The sequence below is a fragment of the Danio rerio genome, chromosome 9, assembly GCF_049306965.1.
Source record: "Danio rerio strain Tuebingen ecotype United States chromosome 9, GRCz12tu, whole genome shotgun sequence".
NCBI classification, from domain to species: Eukaryota; Metazoa; Chordata; class Actinopteri; order Cypriniformes; family Danionidae; genus Danio; species Danio rerio.
In genome coordinates, this window is record NC_133184.1 from 33,840,386 (window position 1) to 33,858,623 (window position 18,238).

An 18,238-nucleotide genomic window follows, 5' to 3' on the forward strand; every position below is an offset into this window, starting at 1 on the left:
TCTTTTCTTAGATGTCTAGATTTTCACTGACCACCCAAATTTAGCCTTGCTTTAGCCAAGCCATCAACATTTAGACATCCAAACACAAAATTGCTCTGTGGGCAGGAAATAAAATATTGAACAAAATAAATAAATCTCAGTCTTTATCTAATGTTTTTATATTTTAGGTTCAAGCACATTTCAATACTACATTCGGAATGAAAATGCAGCCTTACCGTACGTTCACACCGAAAGCGGCGAGAGCGTCCAAGGTCGCTCTGGCCGCCCTGGCGACAACGCTCACTGCCTTCAGCTCCTGCGGCGAGAGCGTCAAAACTCGCTACATTGATCTCTCATATTTAAAGGAGCCGTTGCAGCATATCAGTTACATTCCTGCATAAAACATGTTTCTAGCGTGAAAATGTTGCGCACTTCTTATCAAATTCATACAACAATGGAAGATCAAGTTGCGTGTGGCTTTGCTCTATTTATCCAATATGTGTCCATATGTCTGAAATATCCTGAAGCAGCAGTACTGTTTTGTACTGTCACATCGCGTGAGATTCCCGCTTTTTTAAGATAAATATATAACATTAATGAACATCAGTAAGTCGCCAGTAACTTATTTAATGTATGTTCCTGTAGAAAAAAAATTGTAAATAATTGGAAATCCGGCGACCGCAATAATCAAACCCTTGGGAACAACTGTGGTCGGAACCAAAGTTCACAGGTCTGTGTTCTCTGAACTGCTATCAATCGATGGACGTCTTCATTCTGATTGCTTGCCGCCGAACCGCGTCATAGCTCATTACCATAAAGTTGACTTCATTTCAACTCTCCTCGACGCTCACGCCGGCGAAGACGCGCCGCGCTGCTCCTCGCCGCTTAACGCTGCGTATCGCCGCCGGCTCTCATTGAAAATGAATGACTTCCGGCTACTTTGACGCTCTCGCCGCTTTCGGTGTGAACGTACGGTTACAACAAAACAAGGGCTCTTTATAATTAAATGTAATGACCACGGGCCACCGATCAAGGATGTTTCACAGAATATTTTCAGTCAGAAACATAGTGAATTCCTTGATAAAACATGCTATTGTTGACGGTTTCATAGAAAAGATGTAATCACTACACGTAGATGTAAAGATTATAAACTGTCTGAAATTTTCTGCTGAAGTATGGTTTCACATAGTTTGAGACCGAGAGAATCCAGGACCCTCATGTTTGTGCAAAATCCTAAATGAGAATCATACCTCCACATCTGCGCTGTTATGTCTAAACAGAATGCAGGAAACAAGCTAACAAAAGCTCATAATAGGAGTCTTCAAGTCAGATAATGAACACAAATATAAAACAAAATAGGACCGGCTTTAATAGTACATGAAACTAAAATAACTTCCAATAAAGCACAAAATACACAGGAAATGATTTTCAAAATTAATGTTAGGACAATCCTTACACTGTCCGTTTGTTGGTGATAAAACTTGGATTGTTCAAACTAAATTTTCAAAGTTTTTTTTTTTTTTTTAAATTCAGACTTTAGTAGTGCACGAATCATCAAACAAAAGATCAATGACTTTTAATACACAAACGTTTATTCAGCCGAACTAAGCAACATTATAGTAAGAACAGATGTGTGACTGAGCAAAAGAGCGAACTTGACAGACCAGGACACGTCGAGTTAAAAGATGTACTGAAGATAAATCACACTCCTCAGAGTCTCTGCTACTACCTTTACCGTCACTGTGCATAGAGCCACACCGTAAAAACAGAAAACTCTAATCCAAAGATCTAAAAGCGTCATGTTTGACATACTCCTTTTTTTCTGTATTTTCCTGTTCTTTAATTAGAAATGAATTTTAACCCACAAAATCTGTGGTGCTGGTTACAATCTACCAGTAAACATAAAAAAATGGACCGAGTCCTATAAACCATGAAATACACACAGATATAGGAGGGAAGAGAGAGTGCACATGTAAGGATAGATATATTCACAGAAAGTACTCCAGCTCATAACGAACATACGAGTTCTTCTCATCGTTGAAGATTAGAGGATAATGTGCGATTAGAGCATCCTGGGAACCAATATAAATGGAGTTGTAGATCTTCCAGTAAACATCACGCACTTTCCGAGCAGGATGAAACAAACCCTTTTGAGTAAGAAAAAGGGGATGTAAGATAAGCATCCAAGTGAAAGAATTATTACATGAAAACAAAGAAACATTATAGCCCAGATACTATGTTTGAAATGTAACGCACCTGTAAGCAATACTGCAGCATTCGGCAGGGTCCAATTGCCACTCGCAGACCCTCAAGAGCCCCCATTACAGCTTGGATGACATGAGGAGACGTTTCAAAGACATTTGGCCAAACATAGTTGAGTAAATGATTAAGAGAATCTTCACAGCCGAAGCCATAAACCCCTAAAGACATGTGCTGCACCACAGCACTAGCAGTCTGTCTGTGTACCAGATCTCTGCAATGGAGACAAAGTACAGAAGTTAGAGATGGCTACAGAGTAAAACAATTAAGATCTAAATCAGACAGTCAGATAAAAATAATAGTAATCTGTTAAAAGACATGTTGTGCGCTCCCAGGTCATTTAAGTGGGCCTATTATGGCTCTTTTTAAAAGATGTGAAATAAGTCTCTGATGTCCCTAGAGTATATGTGAAGTTTCAGATCAAAATACTGCACAAACTATGTTTCATAACTCTTTGCAACTGCCCCTTTCAGGCTATGATCCTAATTGTGCCATTTGGGTGACTGTCGCTTTAAATTCAAATGAGATTGAGCTCCCAGCCCTCTTTACAGAATGCCTGTGTCAGTATAATGGCAGATACAAAAACAAGACTAAGGTCCTATTCTAATGAGGGAGAGTGTCCCTAATGGGCGGGGCTTCCCTCTCTGATGACATATACAAAGGGAGAACGCAGTTTAAAGTATTTATGAAGTGTGATTATAAACATTAAAATTAATAAAGTCTTACCATTAGAAGCTGATTATATGGTTATACAAGTAATGTTTGCACAATAGGTTCCCTTTAACAGATTATTTACACATTGCAGAACATATCTGTTGACAATTACTTATCTTTTAAACAATTGTGCTTAATAATTTAACTTGTTTTGGAAAAACTACATCAATCTATAATAGTGAATAAAAAATTGCACCAATCTTAAGTCTCATGCAAAGCTCCCCAACTCTTATGAACCACAGTGTTGACCAATGAGCAGGTCATCCAACACTCTCAAAACAACTATAATACTTCTTCAATATGGATATTCTGCAATAAACTTGACATTGCTTCTATAGATACTAACAATAGCTTCAAATGAACAGTCTTATATTGCTTAAAGGTGCAGTAGGTGATTGTCTTCAGGAACATTTTTTGTTGTGCTGGTTAAAAGTCACATTCCAACAGTTTTGATTAAAGTAAAGATCTTAATTTGTTTTTATGTATTTTTATACTCTGGGTAAAGCATAAGACAAAAAAATTTTCATCCTAGGGTTGGGCCAATAAACAATGCCATCGTCGACGGCCAATAGACAACACAATGCTGAGCCAGCACTGCTGATACTTCGCCCCGCCCTTGTCGCAAACCCGCTCGCGAAAAATACACACTTAGGCCCCGTTTACACCAATACGTCTTACTACTAAAATGCCATTTTAGAACGAAAATGATCCATATCCACACCATGTTTTACCTAGCATTTCTGAACAGCCCTCCACCTTTATCAAGGATGTACAGCTGGATCGTGTCTCACTTTAGTTGTTTAACATGATATTTATTTAATCTTGTCGCTATCTAATGACTCTTTGGTCTTTTGAATCTATCAGGTAACGTGTCACAGAGTCAGTACACTGCTTCAATCTTTCACTTTCACAGTTGTACTTGGTAATTTTAGTGAAAACCTCAGATAATGTTGGTTGTTTTTTAACCAACCAACCTCCTGCATAAAGTTCATCCAATTAAATATTGTCAGGTGGACAGTTCCCATAATGCTGATAAGTAGCCCAAGCTGTCTGTCAATGAATGTAGATTTAAACAACTGCACAGCCATTCAAGTAGATCCGCTGATGCGCATTCATGCAGGCCAGGGTGGAAACGAGAGACAGCACTAAAAACAAATGCTTAATTAAAACTTTTTAAAATCCTGAATCAATATTGGAGTTACTTTTGCACGCTAGAGTAAGGACTACACCATGGCTGAAGTATTTCTTTTAGACGGGTAATGTTCCGTTTTAAAACTTTTAGTCACACAGAGCTGATGTAGATTGTGTTGTTTTCCAAATGTTATATGGACATTCATCAACACCTGTCTCAGAAAGATTCTGCACATTCGCTGGCCTGACACGATCAGTAACACGACCTATGGAGAAGGACCTGTCAACCTCTGATAGAAACAGAAATCTGGAAGCGAAGATGGGGTTGGATAGGGCACACCCTACGCAAACCACCAACTAGCATCACCAGACAGGCTCTCAGATGAAACCCCCAAGGGAAGCGGGAGAGAGGCCGTCCAAGAAACACCTGGCGACGCAACCTCGACATCACAAGGATGGGTTACAGCTGGGGACAAGTAGAAAGAATGGCCCAGGACAGGAACCTCTGGAGATCTCCCTTTGGCGGCCCATACCCCGGAAGGGGTGGAGGGCATAAGTAAGTATAGGGACAGAAGTGTTGTTCAGCAACTGAAATCTTCCGGCGAAGTATTGATGTGACTATTTTCAGTTTCGTACGGTCTTTTTACAGCATCAATAATGTAGATTTTTATTTAGTTTAACAACAAAACACCAGCAAATAAGCACTTTTGCGCCTAGCCTGCTTTACTGAGGTTAAGTTGGTTTTATATTTACATTGGTTCATTTTTTAACAATGACAACCTGTGACGCGCTTCCTATAGTGTTTACTATGCTACTCTGAATATTCAGTCTTAAACAGCATGCAAGTATGGCTTAGTAATAAGTGTAATTCCTGCACGACACTGGCCAACCACTAAGCTTACAGTAGCTGCTTTAGGACAAAGCCTGTAAGAGAGTGATGACAAGTTTTGCCTGCTAACTACATTACTGAAACCATGCTGGATATAATGCTGTTTTTAGTTCAGAATTGTAGTATTATAAAGTACTATAAAGTTTTCTAACTGGCGAATGACAAAATCTAGTGGGTCACTGTCATCTGCGTGTTCATGATATAAGGCAGGGCTTTGGACGACGGGAGGGATTGTATTTGAATGATATTATGCTGACTGGTTAGCCAGCCATTTAGGCAGATCACCTACTGCAACTTTAAACATTTAATATAGACAGTCATTCAACCAAAATCTTTTTTTATCCTGATGGGATGCACCATTGCAAATAATCTGCAAATCTAAACTTGCAATTTATTTCCCAACTCACCTGTCCATCAGAGCATCTTCCAACAAAGGCGTGACAGCATATATATAATCTTTGCCCATTTCACCAATATATTCAAACAGGAAGGATAGAGACTTTAGGACACCATTCTGCACATTAAGCTCAGGAACACGATACTCGTTCATCAGCGCTGGAAGCACGGTGAATGGCGAACAGGTCTCAGCCACAATAGCAATGGCTACTGTTGTGCACACACGGTTCTGACGCTCCTGCACCTTAAGATTATTGAGCAGTGTGGCCAGCACATCATGCGGACTAGGAAAAAACAAAACAAAAAAAATTTTTTAAACTCATTTCCAACCTGCTAATGACAGATTATGCGTTAACAGTAAGATTCTTTTTCTTCTTTTTTTTTTACCCAATGGCCTTGGCGATATAGCCGAAAGTGTTGACAGTAGCTCTGCGGATGGCCTTCTTGTGGGCTTTCAACAACTCCAACAATTCAAAACAGATGCGCATCCATTCCCTGGCAGACACGTACTCCGCACCCCTGAAAAGGGACACATTGATACGTTTAGAAGGCATTATCAAAATATTTTCAAGACTAAATAGCTAGGATTCTGCACAGAGACGTGACACTGACCTGTCAGCAATTCTGCCCACAAGATCAATGCAGTTCTCCTGCACCTTCTCATGTCTGTTCTTCAAGATGGGAGTCAAACGTGGAAGCAAGTCTTTGATAGGAGGCGTCATCTTGTGCATACCTGCAAACAGGACATTTAAACATTTAAACCCTGGTTTCCCTTAAACACAGCCTATTAAGGTGATATATACTTCTACATCAAGTGATCACCGTGACCCACGATGCCTGCATTGCCCATAACTGAGCATTTAGACTTCTGCATGCTTTTTGTGTTGCTCTGCAATTACACTTCAGAAACGCTAGCTGCCATTGGGATTTTATGTTCCGCTGTGTCTAGTTTCTTAACGGGTGTTTTGTTTTTCTTAAAGCTACCTTAATGTAAAAGTAGCTCAAACTCACTCATTCAGAAGCAGCAACCTGCAGACATGCAACAACTTTAATCATAAGGTAATCACAAACAAAAGTTTCCAACTGGAGCTTCTCCATGGGACTCCACACTTGAATACACTCGCTCCAATGGGCTCACTGCTCTTTTAGCCCCGCCTACACTACAAAGTCTACCAATCACAGATGTAGTTACATTTTTGAGAGGTGCGTGTCAATGTCAGCCAATGCCAGAGGTCGGCAACCACATAAAAGCCGACCAAGACTTTAATCTTACGCTTAACGCAGAAGTATAAATCGGCCTTAATCATGCGTTTAGTTAGATTTTTTGTAGTTGTTCAAACACATTCAACATGAAACTTTACACCACAAAAAGCAATCCAATCAAATGTGCGTTTGACTAACCCAGAAAAAAGTTCAAAGCAGATAAGCACAAAACCTTTGGATGGATAAACATGCATATTTAACTTAGTGGTGAATGAATCCTAGTCAAAACAGAGTAAAGTGGTAAAAGAATATTATAATTTGTCAAGTATTTATTAAAACAATATTTGATGCTCCAAAAACAAAACAAACCAAAATAAATAAATAAATATTCAAAATCAAAATTCATTCATAAGCTTGATAGATTTACCAACTTTTTTTGGCAGTATATTTTTCTTTTGGCAGTATATTTTTCACAAACAAATGTGTGAACAAAAAATACAATACAAGAGAACATTTAATATTACATCTATATAGACCATTTCAATGTGGTCATGTCATTGGGCCATGAACATTTTCTTCTTGTTACCAAATTATTTCATAACTGTAACAAGAGGCAATTCAATCATAAATTATTAATAAAACAGCTATCATAACAATATCAATATGTGGCTCTTTTTGGATTCTGGAAAGCTATAGAAAATTAAAAATGTAAAACAGGAAATATGTTAGGACCATTGTTTTTGTTTATATCCCTTATAATGGTTTATATTAGCAAGCTCCACTTTTAGTAAATTAGCAAACACCCACCAATGACATTGACGATGGCTTTCAGGGCTCCAAGAATGCTACCCAGCACTTCAGGATATTCTTCTCCCAGGTACTCATACAACACCACACCCAAATGGCCCATAAGCTTTTCCTAGAGTGAAATATAAGAGCAAGAAATTTATCAGTAAGCAACTTACTATTTAACCCATAAAATTTTCCAGTTCACAAAATCTCAAATGGTCATCCCTACCTCTTGGCATGTCTTCATAACCACCGCTGTGCGAGAGATCAGGTCAGCAGCCTGTTGACGGACTTTGGCAGATTTGTTGTTGAGACGCCACAGAACTGTACCGCAGATCTGAGGCAAGTACGGTTTAACTCTCTTACCCAGAGCATTTACCACCGTACCAAAACCATTCAGCATCACAGAGTCCTGGAGATTGAGAAGAGATTATGGCATTAAGGAAAAAGAGAAAAGCAATCATTTAAATTCAGGCAAGTCTGTTACTCACCTCAGTGGTTTGTTCCTGGAAGGCGTACAGGATACCATCAATAAGCTGCTCCTCCAGTTTGTGATCAATGTCAGCGGCACCAAGGTTACCCATGATTTTCTCAATGGTCTCCATCACCATTTTTCTGTACTGCTCAGCTTCATCCTTCAAGTCATCCACGATACGGGAGATAATCTCAGCTGCCCCTACTTTATTGGCCAGCTCCACTGTAGTGTCTACCAACTGTTAAGGCAGTAAAACATCAAGTTAAATGTGCATTAGTCACAGTTACTCAAACCTGCGTGATAAACTTACCTGTCTGTAGTTGCGCCTATCCAATGCCATTCTGTGCTGCCAGAAATGTTTAAAGAAGGGGGGCAGGATCTCTGTTTTAATGTAATTGGCTTCCACACCATCTGTGGCACAGCACTGCTTCACCACCTAAAAAAGAATAGGAATAAAATGCATAAGACCAAAATATTCTGAAAGACCACATCTTAATGCTTTGATTTTCCCCCTCAAAGCACCTTAAGGACAATCTTCTTCATTTCTTCATCAGGTGACTGGAACTCTCGAATGAGGATAAGCATCACTTCTCTGGTGTAGTAGTTGGCGTATTCAGCATCCATAAGAGGAATCAAGTATCCAATAGCTTTCAAGAAGGCAGCAAGACCCTGAGCAGACATGAATAATGCTGTTAAACTGACGCTTCTTAGGTTGCAACCCACATCTGAAAGCACTGATCAAACCACTCTTACCTTGCCTCTGTGTTGCCTGATACCCTTCCAAAGAGGTTTCAGGACAGAATCAAAGGACTCGATACCGTATGGTGTAGCAGCTTCAGCCAAGGCAGCAATAGCCAAAGCACTGATGGTTCGTACTTTCTGCTGCTCATCAACGAGACCTAAAGGGGGAAAAAATAAATCAATCAATAGCTTTAGACTGGTCTGCACAACATATGAGACAATTGTGATACAATCAAATACACAGATGAAAAGGAATAGATCCCCACAATGCAATACTAACCATGCTCGATAATCTCCACCAAGCTGCGAAGATGTGGCAGGATAGCACAGCCCATGAGAATAGCGATTTGCTGGACGATCTTAATACCCGTGTGGCGAGCCTGCCAGGATTTCTTGCTTTTGCAAACAGCCTTGAGGAAAGGCAGGAGAGATGGAATGCCCAGGGCAGACGCCACAACTGCAAAAGCACGAGCTGTTGTGTTTCTCACATACTCGTCCATGTTGTCAATGTCAGGCCTCATGGTGGAGATCATAGTGGCCAGACCAGCAGCCTGGGAAAGAATGCAGATTTGATTAAGCGTAAATAATTATAAAACTAGACAGTTAGCATACTGTTAACATTCAAGATATTTGTTGTTTTCAACTAATAATCTTACCTTTGCCAAATTAGAGATGATTTCTCTTCCCTCTACTCTAGCATAGTAATCTTCATCGATCAGCAAGGGCTCAATCACCACAAGAATCTGCAAGAATGAAGCGCATTAGAAACCCCCCTAAAATAGAAATCAATTAATTTTTTGATAAAACTGATGGTTATAGGCACTGCAACTTACCTTGTGCACATATGGCCGAACCAAATCATCAAGTTTGTAGAGGATACGATCGATGACTTTCACCAAGAGATGGCGCTCCTGGTCCTCCAGTGTAGGAGACATTAGCAGTGGCAAGATCTGGTTGAAGAGGGGTCCTGCACCAAACTCCCTGGCCTTATCTGTGATTTGACGAAGAGCAGCCTGAAAGGAGACAGATTGGTTAGAGATACTTTAAGCAAAATTTTTACACTCGAGTGTTAGGGATGATGCTAACCTTTCTCATGGGAGGTGTTCCATTTTTTATCTTCAGGAGCAGCTTCATGATCTTGCGCTCCTTCTGTTCTTCTGGACTAAGCGTGGACTCATCAACTTCGACCTGCAAACAGAGATATTATAAAATTATATACCTTCCAATTACAAAACTATTACTATTAATAATACATTTGAAAAATAAAAATTTCAATGAATATATTTTTTCCATAACCCTGAGATCCCGTATGAACATGGCACTCACCAGCAGTTTGTCAAAGTACTGAATGTCATCTGGCTTGAGGAAGGGCAGGTTTCCGGATGGCTGGTCGTTAACTTGTTTCATCGATCGGTCTTCTGTTTGCATATGGAAGCCAGTCATGCCTCCAATAGGGGTTGGAGTAGCAGCTAATTTACGTGCAGGGGTACGGATGGGCACATAGCCTGCTGGAGGGGGCAGAACCTAGCGGAGCACACAAAATAAATCCAGTCAGACACACAATTTCAGTACATCCAGTTCAAATGTGCTCTGTAGATTTTCATAATATGATACTTTTATAACACATACTTTGTATCCCTCTGGAAACATTGCATCAAGTTCCTCATCAGTCAATGGACGGTTCCTTTCATCAATCTCCCGCTCCCACCGCCAAGCCTGCAGCTGTTCTGGAGTCATGCTCATCAGGTGACCTGCAAACATTTAAACCTTTAAAGCAACTTCCACAAAACAACAATTATTTAAATTACAAACTAAACTAAGCTAAACAACAGCACTGGTCATGTACCTGGAGTGGGCGTGGCCATATTCATAGCAGGTGTACCCAGAGGGGTTTTTCCAGGGGTGAGCAGGGGAGTTGAAGAGCCCATTTGGCTGGCTGGTGTTTCATCCCATCTTGACTTCCTCTTGCTTGCACCTGGAGTGGGCGTCTCACCCACCGACTCGTCTCCTCTGTCTGTACGTGGGGTTTCAGCCCAGCCACTGCCATGACCAGGTGTTTCTGAAACGGACAAAACAAAGGGTTTAAAAACCACTCTATTTGCAGATTACACATCAAACTAGACAAAAAAAAACTATTAAAGACCTCTCTCTGTCTTTGGTGTCTCATCCCAGCGGTTCTTGCGCACACTGGAAGTGGCCCCTCCATGGCCTGGCGTAGCATGTCCAGGTGTGTCTCGGCCTGGTGTGGCAGCTCCTGCTGGGGTGTGGCTAGGTGTGGGTTCCCACATACGAGTGCTAGGAGTGGCTCCTGGGGTTTCACTACCTTTGGGACGGCCAGGGGTCTCATCCCAACGACTGTTGGAGGGTGTGTGCCCTGGTGTGTGTCCTGGTGTCTAAGTAACAAAATAAAAATCTCACAGCATTATAAAAATTCTTAAGTGGCATTGTAATGCTTTATTTCTAATCCATGGCTCTTAATCAGGAGGACACAGACAAATTAGGGGGATTCTACAAACATCCAAAGGGGCCTGATCATTACTTTACTAGAGAAATTCACCCCTAAACAATAGTTTTCCTCACTGGAGAACATGGGTCCCGTAGGGTCCTCAAGACTTTTCCTAAACAACTTTTTGAATTATACTATAATTTCGAATTATACTACACAAATAAAAAGCAATAGTTTTTTTTTTGTATTATAGGATATTTACACATTTACTTTTTTGTATATCAGCATCTACTTAAATATTGACTTTTTCATAGTCTTCCAAGCAGATCAGATACATAAAATCTGTCTTTGTATGAATTTGTAATTATTTTTCATGAAAATCTGAACAATCAAAATATCCATTTGCTGCAGACCAAATGTTGTTATCGACTCACTTCAGAACCTCCGTCTGCTTGGTCCCAACTGGACACTTTTTTGGGTGTTGAGTTGCTGGGGGTTTGATCAGCAGTCTGGTCCCAGCGACGTTTACGTTTGGCCGCGGCCTGAGATGCAGCGGAGCCATTCACTGCTTTCAGCTCTCCAGCTTTTGCTTTCTCTACCATCTGTAGTCTGATCTCTCTCTGTAAACCAAGAGAAACAGTGACAGTTTAAGACACTTGTGACTTTTTTTTTTCAGTAGCATCTTACAGACATTTCACCAAAGTGCTAGAACTTACCTCTTCTTTGGAAAGTTGCTGCTCCTTCATAACATCCATGTACGTCCTGACCTGCACCTTGGGATCCGGTGTTTTACCCCCTAGGCGAAAGAGCACCAACAAGATGCGAAACGGTCAGCCAAGTGCATCTCAAAACCAGCATTTTCACACACAAAGCACTACAGTCAAGTGTCCCTGAATAGATGGCCTTTAATGTTTAAATTACTGTCCTCTCATAACACAAAAGAACCCTATGCAATAAAAGCTAAGCACTCATTACAGTCAAACATTAAGAACAGGCAGGTACAAAGAGGTTTCTGTTGCTTTTAAGAGGAGATAAGGAGAGGATATAGCCATCACTGATGCAGGGTCCTGGGCTGTGCTCTCCAGAATACGTACACTTTCAGTGCCAAGGGTCCCTCTGCAGTCAGACTTCAACCGGCAGAAAAGAAGCCTAGAAAATTTCTCTTTACCATTAGTAACACTTTGGAAAAGGGTTTGTACTCACACACAAAATAGCATACCACCTATTCTGCTCGTCACTCATTTACAAACAAGAAAAGGGGAAAACCATGTAGTATTCAAAAACCGACTTAAAAATCATATACATTTAATAAACTATAGGTGTTACAGTCAAAGACACTGAACACATTGGGGAGTTCTAATCAAATCAGAAAAGAAACAAAATATCAGAAACTAATCAATGACTTAAAGCACACTTGTGTGCATCTGGTTAGATTAAATAAAATTTAAACTAAGATGAATTTGTCTAAAAGTAAGTTGAAATGAAAAAAGTGAATATGGAATTTAAAAAAAGTCCCCGATGAGGCTTTAAAAATAATGTGAAACATAACAAAAGTAAAACTAAATCAATAAAATAGCTTGATGAAATCATGGTGCATTCCCCCGAAAGGCTCTCTGGCCTCACATCAGAGCAAAAACTACTAACTATGGTCTTGATTTATCTGATAAACACGCTTCTTTTTGTTGACCATAACCTACACAGGACGAGTTGCTGCACCCTTAAGAGAGTGCAGACAGGACTGGCATAGCAGTACTGCTGTAGGAGAGAAATTAAGGACAGTTAGTATGGGCCTGTGGAATCTTGGTACACAGATTCTTCAATAGATATATCTCTATTTTATCATTATAAAATAGAAATATATTTACACAACAGTTTTTGTAAAGCTTCCTCTGTCTGGGACTACATGCAAGATGATTTGCCTGATCCAGAATTATTGCCCTCCCATAATTTGGTCCCAAGTGAGTCAGTTTTGTGAGTGTGCAGCCTGTTTAAACATGATCTAAACTTCTTGTAAAATTGTACTGGTATGAGCACCCACAGGCCATCGGTTTTAAGATACTAAATTATCTGGACAACATAAATGGAGTTAAATTTGGCTTCACAGGGCTTTAAAGCTCCACTCTTATTGGGAATCATTACTGACATTGACACATCAGGGGTGTCTAACCATTGAAAAATATGCAGGCAATAGTATGGGGGGAAAAATAAATCTGACAGTATGCTGTCTCTGGCAATTAGAAACTTTTCATATACTACACAGTGTCTGTGTTTAAGTTGCCTGACTACTGTATCATCTGTTTCACACATTAAAAACATTAACCCTTCGAACAACACACCTACCTGCAACCTATGCCATGATGGGACCAATGACACCACCCAACCGTCTCCCAAAATCTTTGCTGCCCAACTTAAACAAGTACACATATAAATCCATCATCAATATTTTTCAGTACATTTCATTTATCCACTTATGCCTTACTGAGACAGTCTTAAAAGGGATATTTCACCCAAAAATTATGTTTTGAATGACTTGTTTCAAACCTTTATTTTGAAAAACATTAGAAACCTGCAACCCTTGACTTACATAGTGTTTGTTTTTCCAACTATGGAAGTCAATGGTTACAGATTCTCAGCTTTCTTCAAAATATCATCTTGTGTGTTCTAGAGAAAAAAAATCTTTGAAACCTCTTGAGGGTGAGTAAATAGTAAGAAAGTTTTCATTTTGGCGTGAACTATCCCTTTAAGGCCCTGATATTGCTTAAATGAAATTGAAGAACAAAGAACTCAAAACTACTTTCGAATAAAATCTTAAGTTCGTTTGAAGTTGCAACACTGGCACTGTTGTTTGTCACGTTTAATACTGTAAAGCCGCTTCCTTTAAAATGATTTAATGTATAAACAGATATACAGTAAATCTTTTGATTGAACTGTAAATCCCATATAAATATCCTCATTATTAGATGCTGTATTCTTAATTCTATAATTTATATTTATTTTGTTAAACGTGCAGTACACCATATATTATTATAAAGAGTGGCCTGAGTGGTTTAGAATTTACTAACAGAACAGAACTGTTCAAGTATTTTACACTTATTTTATCCTTAAATGAAAGTTTTAAGAAAAATTCAAAGACTTCGCTGAGCACATATCAGGGCCTTTACAGATCAGTCCAGGGAGCAAGCAGTTGGGTGGTGTTCGAAGGGTTAAGCAGCAAAAAAGGCCGGTCTGCACCGGATCGTCATGGGCAGAGAACATAAATACTGATTGGCATGGGCAAATAAAATAAGCAGAGGAGAATGGTAGTGTGAAATTTACCATCAGCAAACGGGTCATGACGCTCTGGGGAGATGATCATCTTTTGTCTGCGCTTCTTGTATTCATCCTCCCTGTCTGAAATTTTCTGCGGTCTGTGTTCGGCAAAGGGATCATACTGCAAAATGGGTACAAACAATTGTATGATCAATTCGAAATTGACATTTCAAAAACACATACAAAAACTTCACAAGAAAACACACACACACACACTGCAACTTGAAGGTGGAAAGTCTGTTAAATTACCTGCTCATCTGACTGAGGAATTGAGTTGAGTATTGCAACCGGAGCATGATATCCTGGTTTCTTCTGTACAAGGAGACTTGTAGATGAATCCTCGTCATCATCCTAAAATAAAAATAGTTGGGGTTAGGTTCAAGAAACTAAACAGAATTCTTATACACAATGGAGTTGTATTTTTTGTTTTACTTTTAAGAGCGTTATGCTATAACTTACATCCTCCTGCTCATTGGCAGCAATTGAAGTCAAATACCCATCAAAGCGGCTGTCACTGCCCCCGTAGATCTCCTGGTCATAATACCCAGTGGAATCAAGGCCAACTCCTTGGTCACCGCCCTCCACCACCAGAGCGGCTTTCTTCCCCTGGATTTCCAGGATCTGAGCCTCAATGTCTACAACAAAAACAAAAAACAACAACCAGAGATTAGTCCTCTAAAAATAACAAAAAACATTTTAACTAATATTATAATAGGTGAGGTGACCTGGAAGTCATTTTCCACCATCACTAACGTCACTTTTATACATGTTAGGCATGGGACAATAACCTTTTTCAAGGTATACCGTGGTTTGGAAATGTCAAGGTTTAAAAAAAAACACCAAATTTTTCTGTAACGTAGGATTTTTTTTACGTTTCGTTTTTTTAGGACAACAGTATCTCTAGCAGAAAAAAAATCTCCAAAGATGCCAAATTTAAATTTTAAAGAAATCTGTTTTTTTTTTTAACTAATGAAGTCTGTACCTATATATATATATATATATATATATATATATATATATATATATATATATATATATATATATATATATATATATATATATATATTGTGTTCAAAGTGAAATGTTTTTGTTTTTTAACAGATATTTAAAAAGAACTTATTTTAGAGCAGTAATTGCAAACTTTTATCCAAGGTTATCATACAGTCGGAACCTTTAATACACACTGACATTAAACTGCATATTCTATTAATAGAACAAACTAAGGTAAATCTGGTTTTATATTTTTATATTTATATTATGGCCTGTATATTGTTTACTGTGCTATGAATATTCAGTCTAAACTAACACAAGAGATTTAATCTAACCCTAAAGAATAATAAAAAAAACAGTAGCACTATTTAATTGACAGTCATATGCCTTCCCTACTAAGAATTTGCAAAAATTCTTTTTCTGAAACTATATTATTAAAATCAACAATCGATGAGTTTTATATGCAAAAAATCTCTACATGCCGCTTGATATTCTTCTTCAATTAGCATTTTTCTCTAACTCCTGTGTGTAGGCTCAGTAATGTTACTGTTATAGTAATGAATAAGTTATTTTCATTGACTTTAAAGTGAAATAACAAGGAGGCTGAAACAAAATTCTCATTTTAGGAGACAAGTTGGCATTTAGAGATTTTTGAATCCTAACTCTTCAATTTAAGACAATGATTTGTAAACCATACATGCACAATATTAAGACAAAAAGAAGTCCCTACATACATATAAAATCCTTACAAATATTTATAACTAATACGTGAAGGGAGATGTAACTTATATTTTATTATTACTTAGGTATTGTCATAAAAACATTGCATAATGTATTAATATAACAAAAGTGCGTAAGCCCGCTTAACATAATGACTGTTGCAGGACAATCACCCACGGCCATGTGTTATACATAAACATGGAAAATGCCAAACGTTAAACAATGAATACAAGTTACATCTCTACAAAAATAAAATAAATAACCACACTATCACAAGTAAACGTCTATGAACATACCTACATAATGGAAAAGCTCTGTTTGTGTTTGCAACGCCATTTTGGTTTCAATACATCACTGATTAACCAGTACATCTTCACATTACGTAGTCTACATAGACAAAACAGACACATGCTAATGCTATTTTCTAGCACTGTATATTACAATTAGCTCTGCTATAATCCACAAAAAAACTCTTAATGCGGAAAAAGCGCTGATATTTTATATGTGCGCCACGGCCAGGTTTTATTCAACGACCAGACGCCATATTCTATTCACGGGCTTAGCCAGTTCTAATCCTGCTCATTTCTCGCTTAATGCACTTCTTTTAAATAAAAAGTGGCATTAAGCACAAAATGCAATATATAAAAAACTACAAAACGAGACATGCTTCTTGCAAATATTTGAAACCTAAACTCACCATCATGTGTTTTGGCGATCTGCGCCATTTTCGTGCTGTTGTGTAAGCCTCACTACCGGAAGGCCTTTCACGACAGCGTCTCGTTTACAAGAACGCGCATGCGCATTCTCTGCGGCAGAAAATAACGCACATGCGCAGAGCACAAGCACTAGGCGTCAACACAGCTGGCAAGTGACAGCATTCTCTTGTTAAGTTTACCCCCCGCTCTGCTTGAGGAAAGAGCCACAACGGAGTGGAGGATTTTCCAAATGTTTGCTTGTTGTTTTTAGTTAGAGACTCTAAGGTATAGATTAACAAGATAAAATGGAATAAGGCTATTTATGAACCAAACAACTTAATTAATAGCATATTTATGTGGCAAAGACCAAACTTTTTTCAGGAGGAATGAGAACAGGACAAGTTTACTTGTGTCTCTTTCGAAACATTAATTCATTTTCTTTTTTGGGGGGGGTTAGTCCCTTTATTAATCAGGGGTCTCCACAGAGGAATGAACCGCCAACTTATCCATCATATATTTTATGCAGCGGATGCCCTTCCAGCAACACAACACTAGGAAGCCCTCTTGCATTCAAACACATGCACTACGGTCATTTTAGCTTAAATATTTTAAATAGTATTACATAAAAACCGTGCTCTCTGTTGTTTTGAATGCTTATGTTACAGGCGCATGTAAGACAGATTTGACTGCAGTTTTAAAAAGCAGTATGGTTACATAATCAGGGGGTTTTAAATTTGAGTTAAGGAAGTTTTAGCTAGGGGTTCTATGGAAATGTTTGGGGGAAGGAATGGAGAAACTAGTACATATAGTAGTAATAATTAATAATTTAAATAATAAAAAATAAGTAAATATTTAATAATGTAACATAATAGAAACATAAGCATATTCCAAATACTATTTTAGATCTATTTATAGTATGTTCAACATGTTCAATGTATAAATTTGGTATTTATTCCAGAAACTATGTGGTCTGGGTGTCTTACATTTTAGGATGGGGTCTTTTGCACAAAAATGATTATATTTTGTCTTTATTATCATGAAGTTTAAAATGTATACATGTGTAATTACTTTACATTGTGAAAAACTGCTCCATATTATATTTAATTGACTTAGGACTAACTTATATTACTATCAAATTCTGTGACGATAACAGTAATGGCAACAGTAGTTTAGTAGCAATTTCATTGTAACTTAACTGGACAGATATGCATAAATATTATTTAATTTACATATTTGTTAATTATAATACTTTATAGTAAGCAAAACTTATTAATTCGTTTACACTGACTGTGTCCTCAAACAAATTTAGCAGTAACCTTTACTAACTATGCACTGTAGGTCGCGCAGTCTGGGCAACCCTATCCTGCATCCCGTGACAATTCTGCGCACGCAAACCCTCTGCACAATTAAAACACTTACGTCAGTGAGTGTCATCGATGACGGACGGACGACTCAACGAATCAGAGGCCGTGAAAAACAGCCTCGGCCAATGACATTGTAGG

The 18,238-nt window shown here is 38.5% G+C and overlaps 1 protein-coding gene across 5 annotated transcripts; it reads right to left on the reverse strand.

Annotated features, from left to right (window-relative positions):
• Window positions 1-1,549: 1,549 nt before the first annotated feature.
• On the reverse strand, window positions 1,550-16,792 carry sf3b1 (splicing factor 3b, subunit 1). Of its 5 annotated transcripts, XM_073912864.1 has the most exons (27): window positions 16,739-16,792; window positions 14,791-14,966; window positions 14,581-14,682; window positions 14,338-14,452; window positions 12,720-12,777; window positions 12,117-12,171; window positions 11,739-11,818; window positions 11,457-11,642; window positions 10,720-10,969; window positions 10,423-10,635; window positions 10,206-10,327; window positions 9,903-10,100; window positions 9,663-9,764; window positions 9,410-9,589; window positions 9,233-9,319; window positions 8,857-9,127; window positions 8,589-8,734; window positions 8,358-8,504; window positions 8,146-8,271; window positions 7,852-8,073; window positions 7,590-7,772; window positions 7,379-7,490; window positions 5,981-6,101; window positions 5,756-5,887; window positions 5,380-5,652; window positions 2,236-2,452; window positions 1,550-2,126 (listed from the first exon to the last, which is right to left on the reverse strand). In XM_073912864.1, the coding sequence occupies exons 7-27, from the start codon at window positions 11,775-11,777 to the stop codon at window positions 1,968-1,970; spliced, it is 3,486 nt and encodes a 1,161-aa protein (XP_073768965.1). In that variant the 5' UTR covers window positions 11,778-11,818; window positions 12,117-12,171; window positions 12,720-12,777; window positions 14,338-14,452; window positions 14,581-14,682; window positions 14,791-14,966; window positions 16,739-16,792; the 3' UTR covers window positions 1,550-1,967. The 5 variants fall into 5 exon arrangements, 3 of the variants coding, with proteins under 3 accessions (XP_073768965.1, XP_073768964.1, XP_684311.1); XM_073912863.1 differs by lacking the exon at window positions 12,720-12,777; XM_679219.6 differs by lacking the exons at window positions 12,117-12,171; window positions 12,720-12,777.
• Window positions 16,793-18,238: the final 1,446 nt, after the last annotated feature.